This window comes from Scomber japonicus, chromosome 23 (genome assembly GCF_027409825.1).
Source record: "Scomber japonicus isolate fScoJap1 chromosome 23, fScoJap1.pri, whole genome shotgun sequence".
In the NCBI taxonomy this organism is placed as follows: domain Eukaryota; kingdom Metazoa; phylum Chordata; class Actinopteri; order Scombriformes; family Scombridae; genus Scomber; species Scomber japonicus.
In genome coordinates, this window is record NC_070600.1 from 7719171 (window position 1) to 7727651 (window position 8481).

At 39.4% G+C, this 8481-nt stretch overlaps 1 protein-coding gene across 1 annotated transcript in view; it reads left to right on the forward strand.

Annotated features, from left to right (window-relative positions):
• The window catches only part of ano2b (anoctamin 2b), a 61873-nt gene extending 56696 nt beyond the window's left edge, over positions 1-5177 (forward strand). Inside the window, exons 24-25 of the mRNA XM_053343962.1 lie at positions 3139-3244; positions 4803-5177. Of these exons, the coding sequence (XP_053199937.1) occupies positions 3139-3244; positions 4803-5177 (481 nt within the window). The remainder of the gene's footprint in view (positions 1-3138; positions 3245-4802) is intronic.
• Positions 5178-8481: the final 3304 nt, after the last annotated feature.

Genomic DNA, 8481 nt, shown 5'->3' on the forward strand with positions numbered 1-8481 from the left:
TTGAAGTAGAGCACAGTGGAGTGAAGACTGTAGACATAAATGAAAAAGTACAGATAGGCCCGAGGGACACCTGTAGTTGGTCGAAATGTTGCAAGCAAACAAAGAAAAAGGAGCTGTGATTCTTTAAATAGGATACTTCCTGTCTTCAATGTAGTGTGTCAAATGTTTGCATGTATTAATAACCTTACCTCCATGTTCACTGACACTATACTTTTGAAGATCACGACCACTTTGGATAGCGTGATCTTGACTTAGAACAGTTTCATCTGTGCTTTGATGTCGGTCATGCAGTAAAAACGATAAGCAGGCACCTGCAGAGGAATTACACTTGTGTGTGTGTTAGCTAATGTTTGCACATTCAGTTTTTCTCTAGGCTCTGTGCATATGTACAGTGGCGTCTGCAGAACTTCAGAGAACATTTTTATCTTGATGTTCAGTCTCTTGACTATGTGGTCTGATTAATGATAAATACATTGGCTCTTATTTTATTTTCTCTCTGTCTGATGTCTATCTTAATGTCCTTAAAGCATTAATGTGGCTGTGTAGACTGTTCTATGGCCCACATAATGCACAGCTTTGTCTTTAATTTACAATCTCTCTACGTATCTCTGTTGTACATTCAGTGGACTGGAGGGGTGGATGCATTTTTCTGCCTAAAGATGTTCTCAAGATTAACAATGAAGGCAACTGTCTCCATATCATTGCCTTCAAAGGAATGCTATATGATGTACTTTGTATCCCACAAGGGAAAAGATGACTCTTTGAAATTAAAAGGGGTTTTTTCCTTGTCACTGTCATCAAGTGCTTACTCATGGGGGAATGTTATAAAGGTTATAAAGTCTAGACCTGATGAGTGCCCCAAGATAACTTTAAGGATGATTTGGTGCTATGTAAATATAATTGACATGACTTTTAAAATAGCCACTGTGAGAACAGAACCTAAAAAAATACTGTGACATAAAGCTAGCGTCCTTTACTGTTTACCCAAAACTCCTCTCTTCAATAAATAAGACAGAATTTTACTGCCTGTATCATAACGGCTTAATGTTCTCTCTCTGGCCTGTACTTTGGCCCTCATGGATCCTAAACTGTACAATTAAAAGCACACCATGTTTACCTAGAAAGGTTAGAAAATCCTAATTTTTCAAGCAGTGTAATGTAATTTTATTTAGAAAGGGAAGGGACAAAACTCAATAAAACATTAACCTTGTATAAAACAATGACAGATGCATTGTGCCAGGTTTTAGCAAAATTGCTATTTTCCAATCGTAGGCCCTGCAGATAGGTGGAACAATAAATTAATAACAGAATTTAATGTAATTGTACAGTACAGAAAAACAGGTCATGACATTTTACAAACATTATCATCCCTATAGAGCTACTGTAGAAACATAGCGGCCTCTGTGGAGGGCTACCCACTCCTTATGTAGATACAAAGTGCTCATTCTCAAGTAATACAAACAAAACAGGTCTTATTTCCAGGTGATTATATACTAATTAAATCATACTTATGAATATTATTTTCACCAAGTCTGCTAGATGCTACTAAATTCTACACACTGGACCTTTTAGCAGTTAAAGCCTCAACTTCATCCGTGCTCCAGTCAGCTGGCTGATTTGCTGAAGAGTTTATGTTGACTGAATCCTGCTGTGTTCTTTAATATTCCCATATGTGAATGACTGACGACATCCAAATAGTCATGTTATATATAAACTCTAAAGTAGACATTTAGGAGTGATTACATCCAACATGCATCCCAATGACAGCTGGGATTGGCTGGGATTGGCTACAGCCCCCCCTCCCACGACCCTCTAGAGGATAAGCAGTATGGAAAAATGAATGAATGAATGACTGAATGAATGCACCCAACAAAAAAAACATGGCTGAACCTATCCATCAGAATACATGTTAACATCAAGTGTTGGACCTTTGACCATGTTTAACATAGACCTCCATCATTATAACAGTGTATAAATGACAGTAAACAGATGTTTACCCTAATCCAATGGGTTGGGTTTTTTTAAATAGTTTCTTCTTTAGTCAGTGGACAGCAACAGAAAAAACAACAAGAAAGCAACATATATTCTCTCCATTATTCTACATACACTGATGTGCAACCAGAACACTCCCTTGTTTTCTCAGCCACAGCTGCAACTTGACATCATTCTTCTTCTTCTCATTGCACTGAATCCAACAAATTCAGAGATGACAACTCTGGCGGCTGACTAGTTTGACTGCCACAGATTATATTACTACACCATGTTATTATTCTTATGGCCTCTTAGAATCTGCTTATGCAACACCAGCACAAGTAATGTACCAACATGAGAATCATTCAGCTGGCCCGCTTCAACATAGCAGCCTGCCAGTTACAAATTAAGGAAATATCAGCGCCAATGATGATGAACCGGTTGGTTTTTGTTTTTTGTTTTTATGAGACAATAAAGCGAAATGGGTCCAAATCTATACAATGACCTAATTTCATAAATAAACCAACCAAACAAGCAAAGATGGGCTCAAGAACATGTTTTCATTCATGGTTGTTATATCCCCCACTCAGCCTTGAACTGAATTTGGACTTCTCTGATGACCAAAACAGACACACAGCTGTTTCATGCTGCATGTGTGTGTGTGTGTCTGTGTTATACTAGATGACACATCCTTGACCTGCCCGTCCAACTAAATTCTTGAGTGGTTGAGTTTTATCTGACATGGCTTCCCTAAACATAACACATCTTCTTCCCCCTGTCACATATCTCATTCTCTCTCTATTTGTAATTTGCTCTCATTCTCTTGTCTCTGCATTTATTTCCCCCTCATGTCTCATTTTCAAACATTTTGGTCGTTAGCTCAACATGTGGTTCAAGTTTTCTGTTGTTTGCTTGCCAACACAATAACTAGTGTTTACTACAAAGAAAACTAAAGGAATATGGAAGGAATCCTAATAAAGATTATCACACTTGGGTCCGGGTAAGTGGAGGAGTAGTGTGTTTTAATGAGGCTCGGCAAGGTAGAGATAAATCAGTTTGGGTTGCAAGATGAAGGCAATGGAGAAGGAGGGAGGTCTGAGACAGCCTCAAGAATCTGAACTTCAAAATCACCTGTTAATCACAGTGAATGTATGTGTTTTATTCCAGGTATAAAGACTACAGAGAACCCCCTTGGTCTCCAGATGCGTACCAGTTCTCCAAACAGTACTGGTCTGTCCTGGCTGCAAGACTGGCCTTTGTCATACTGTTCCAGGTATGAGCTCATTTAGCTGAGCGGATGCTAATCAAGCCATGGCCCTGCGGTGCAGACATTTAAGACCACTTCAAAAAACACAATGACCAATGGAGAGAAAGACACAATAGTAAATAACAAGCATATTAAGCATTGTTCAAGTTTGTCTTAAAACAACAGTCAGACGTCCAGATGAAGACAGAAAGAGCTTTTCCTCATTTTAATTATTTCTCCTGTTTATACTGGCTATTAATGGATTCCTTTGAAAAGCGCTTTCAATAGGGGCCAAAATCCACAGTGTGTCCACCCAGTCACTGAGTGCAAAAATGCATTTATAAGTAAATCTGAAGCTTAGATGAGCCTTCAGCAGCCTGAGTTAGTCATATCAAGTGGATATCTGCCACATCAAATTCCTTCATTGTGTTTCCCTGTTGAGTGGTGATGGAAATATTGTAACAAAAAGAGGGACTTTGGCACTATAAAGACTGTAATACTAAAATATATCTGCCTGATTTGACTCATTGGGACAGCTGAAGCTTCATATTAGCTTCAGATTACCTTTTAAATACGTTTTTGCACAAAAGTAGCCTTGTGGATTTTGGCTCCCATCACTTACATTGTAAGGGATCATCTAATAGTCAGTATGAACAGGAGGAATGTCTCAATGTTCACCTGACCAGTTGTTTAAGACAGACCTTTTTTTTCTTTTTTTTTTTTAAAGATTTTTTCGGGCATAGACGCCTTTATTTTACAGTAGAGAGAGAGGCAATGATGGGAGGGGGGGGGGGGGGGGGGGGGGGGGTGTGACATGCAGAAAGGTCTGCCGGCCGGTAGTGGAACCAGGTTCTGCTGCGTATGTGGCATGCGCTCTTAAACACTCGACCACCTGCACTCCCATTTTAAGACAGACTTAAGAAGTTGTGAACCCGTTCTTTAGGTCAGAGCTCTCTCACAGGTGCAAACACGTTAGTTTCAGCACCATAATTACAAACAGGCACATCGTTTTACTTTGATAGTTTTCATATGTGCTGTTGTGGTGGTCTGCACTTCTATGGAACAGATTTGTCTAATAAAAAGACAGATTAGGCAGCGTAATTATGTGAGTATATGTGTCAGTCATTACTAATTAGTTGGAACATAGAGCAGCTCTCATTATGATGGGGAATATTACAGATGCCTCAGTCTGTTAGCGTCCAGCTCATTTGGTAAACAGCTCTTTCCGTCTGTCTGCATGCAACACTATGGATACTATCTGTCTACCAGATGTCCTCAAACACAACAGCTCAAACAAACGCAAAAACTTGATTTTGATGTTTTGCACTTCTTATTCACAGTTTGTGTCTTACAAATATTCTCCTCTTTCTGGACTTTTACTTGTCTAACTCCATCATTCACTCTGCCCTTTTTGTCACGCACTCAACCTCTTAATGTAAAACCAACCACTCTTTCTTCATTGTCATTTATTTATTCATGCATTCCTCCTCTGCTCTCCTTCAATACATCCATCATTTTTTTAACTGTTTCTCTTGCTAACCATCCTTTTATCCACCCCTCTTTTCCTCCTCTCTCCTTCCTCCAGAACTTGGTCATGTTCCTCAGCCTTGTGGTCGCCTGGGTGATTCCAGATGTTCCCAAAACCATTGTGGAGCAGCTCAAACGGGAGAAGAAGCTCCTGGTCGACGTTTTCTTGAGAGAAGAGAAGGAAAAATTCCAACTCATCCAGAGCCTCTTCTCCAAGGACACTACACTCCCCCGAGGCAGCCACATCCTTCACCCAGCCCAGGAGATCCCCATTCCAGGCCGCTACAGTACTCTACCCCCACCGAGCGTGGCTGGGGACGGAGGTGGAGGGCCGAGGGCGAGGTGTAGGGCGGCCAGCTTCAGTCAGTTCAGCAGGAAGATTCCCCCGTCGCCCAGGAATGAAAATGAGAATTCGAAACACACAGCTGTGTGACATGTAACACATCTCGAGGGGGTGCATTGAGTTTGGCCTCAGGACTGGAGAACATGTTGCTCAGTTGATGCAGTCCGTGTGTGGTTTTGCCTGTGTCTTTTGTGTCCCGGCGTATGAGTGTGACAGAGGCATACTGTGATGAATAAAATCACAGCTTGACTTCAAAACACGAATTCATTGGTCTCAGTGTGGTTGAATCTATAACGTCCACACTGGTTGAATGAGTGCGTGTGTGCCTGTTGTTCCTACCGCGCTGACTGTTGAACTGATAAAGTGTTATAATTTTTACTTTTTGGTAAAAAAAACAACAATTATTTAGCGAGGCGCATTAGCTTCATAGCGTACCTAAGCAATAATTACTGTAATAGGCTAAATAACTGATTATTAGCACCTGAAAGAGACTGTAGATAAAATACGGACTGTATGCCATCAGACATCCAGTGATGAACACTAAATTAGCATACATGGATGGATGGATGGACATTGTGGCTCATTAGTATGGCTGTTGACTTTAAGAATATTCCTGCTTTATGTGTTAATGATCCATGTGTTTTTATCTTAAAACAAAATTCGTAGCAATTACAACATACCATCAATAGGTCATAGTTAAATTTGAACAGTGGGGTTGGTCCAATGGGAGGGTTAGGGAAAGAGGGCACAGGTCAAATTAATACAAAAACTCCTCAATAGCCTTATAAAAATTCCATTAAGGCTAGGTCTGCAGGATTATCATATGAGCCTAGCTTAATTCTTGATATTAGAATTGTGATAATAATTTTGATTTAATAGAACTGCTAATAGGCTAAATATATATTTCCTGTAGGCCCATTTAATACTGGATGTGGACATTGATGTTATGAACTTTTACCTCGAATTATGTAGCTGTAGCAGCTGAGCGCGGTGCGGTCAGTGCAAGTTCCTCAGTCACATTACCTGCTCCTCTCCAATCTTACACCAAACATCTATAGTAAAGACTGTATCTGTAGTCATTTCTCCCCTTAAATATGTTGTTACAGAGGTTGCTTGATCTGGGGCTGTATTTTCAGCAGCACAGATGCTACTGAATGATCATAGAAATGTATAAATATTATAGAAATACTACAGGCAGCAGTGTGTCAGTATGAACCTCTCCCTCTTTTGTGACTACACCTTGCTACTTTGATTATGAAAGTAACATATATATGTATAGGCTACAATATATTATAGAATTGAGTATTTATAGTATATAGTTTAGAGAATATTAGAGATTCAAGACGAAACTGACAGAAGGATGTGACTGAGAGAAAATGTCGCAATTACAAATACTTCAGCACCATGGACAGCGCCATAGATTCATCAATATACAGCACAGTTAGGCTACTGATATTTCAGAGCCATGGTTGGGGCCATGGACTCTAACTTGCACAAGCCTCAGTCAGATAAAAGGACAATGAGTCAGACAGACATCTAAACAACCCCTCTGCCCCTGCACTCTTTGCTACCAGGGATGGAGAAGAGGGGTGGCAGGTTAATAAGGGAGATGCATTTTGGTTATTATGCTAAGAAGGGAGGATGTCATCCCCCACTCATATCGCCTACTACATACCATATTTCATGTACTTCTCAATACATATTACTGAAAGCACACAAAGCTCCCAGAAGAGCAAATCATTTCCTTTGCATTATTTACACCATTTAATGTGTCTCGTAGAATTCAGAAATCACTTTGAATAATTCTCAAACTTTAAAATGCCTCAGCCTCTATAATGATATTGTCAGTCACTACTCTGCTGCTAGTAATTGTTTCCCTACATCCTGCCCTATGTATTCAATGGATGGAAAACATGCCAATGTGCTACGCTGTTGTACGCCACTCATAGATTCCAGTCCAAGCTACAGCTTTAGAATTGATGATCTGTGAAGCAAATGTCTTTCCTGTTAGCCATATTGACTTTTACGGCACTGTTAAGTGAGTACAGAATGACTTAATAACTAGACATAATAATATGTGAATGCAAAGAGAAAGCCAACACTTTTGCAAACTGTGAAATCAGAGTAAGCTATAAATCATCTCACTGTCTTTGTAGTAGTGACATATGTTTCATTAGCATTGCTTCATTATGAAATACCAGACTGTATGCATTTCTGCAGGTAAGTGATAGATTTGGGGCTCCTTTTGCCCAATTGGAAGTGCTGCATTTCATTTAAAAGGACTCAGTGGTGTCACCCAACCTTTGGCCACCATATTGAAGGTCTTCACTTCCTAAGAAACAGACTGTGAAGACATTTTGTTGTGTACAACTGGGCTGCCTGTTTCTGACTAGGAATTGGGACTCATCACTGATTTATTTTGTTTTAGATCCTTTCAGCTTGTTAGCTATAGCTAACCATACTATCTGGTCTACAGACTACTGCTGTATAATTAACACAACTTATCAGCATACTAATTAAGTTAGCTATTGCATGTTAAGGTCAAACTGAAATTTAAATTCTCTTATCCTTTTTGTGTAAGGAAATACACAACTAGTTTAGGAGCCAATCATGGTCCAGTAATATTTGAATTTCACAAGTGTGGTGTGGAAACCTGAAGCTGCCAGTGTACATACACTGAGAATTGACTTTACAGTGAAGTAGTTGACATCTTAAATTGTAAACAGAGTAATTACACTCTTTTAGTGGAAAAACCATATCACACACACATTATAGTTCCAAGCGAGTATTCATATGTCTTAATACATGTCTGGAGGGGATCTTAACATTTCTACATTTTTATTGATGTCAAAATAGTTTCAAGTTCAATTTAAATTTTAGTTTGACTTTAACCATGGTTGTGTCAAGAGAGCAGGACATGGTGTGGAAGCATCAGTCCTGCTGTTGATGTGTCTTGTTGGTCAACTGTGGTGTAACAAAAAACTCCCCCAACAGTCCAAACTGTTGGCTGGCTGTTTTCCGTTGGTTTACACTTGGCGAGCAACTTTGATTGGAATGTGTGGACGCCATCGTACAGTAGGGCACCATATCCACTTCTCATAATAAACTTAACATGCTGACATGCTGCACACCTTCACTGCTGTTTCAGAGGCCTTGTAACTTCACTTGTATTTCAGATACAACACAACATGTCTGTCTGCTGAGTTTAAATCTCTGTGACAGACAAATGTTCAATGTATTCACAAGGAAATTGCGATTGTGGTATATTTGTTATACTGTTCTATGTTATTTAAGAAGATAGATGTTCATCTTTACTTTTCTTAAGCTGGTGTACACATTCCTATATACATGATTGTTAGATGGATTATGAAATTATTTGTACTAATTGTGTGAT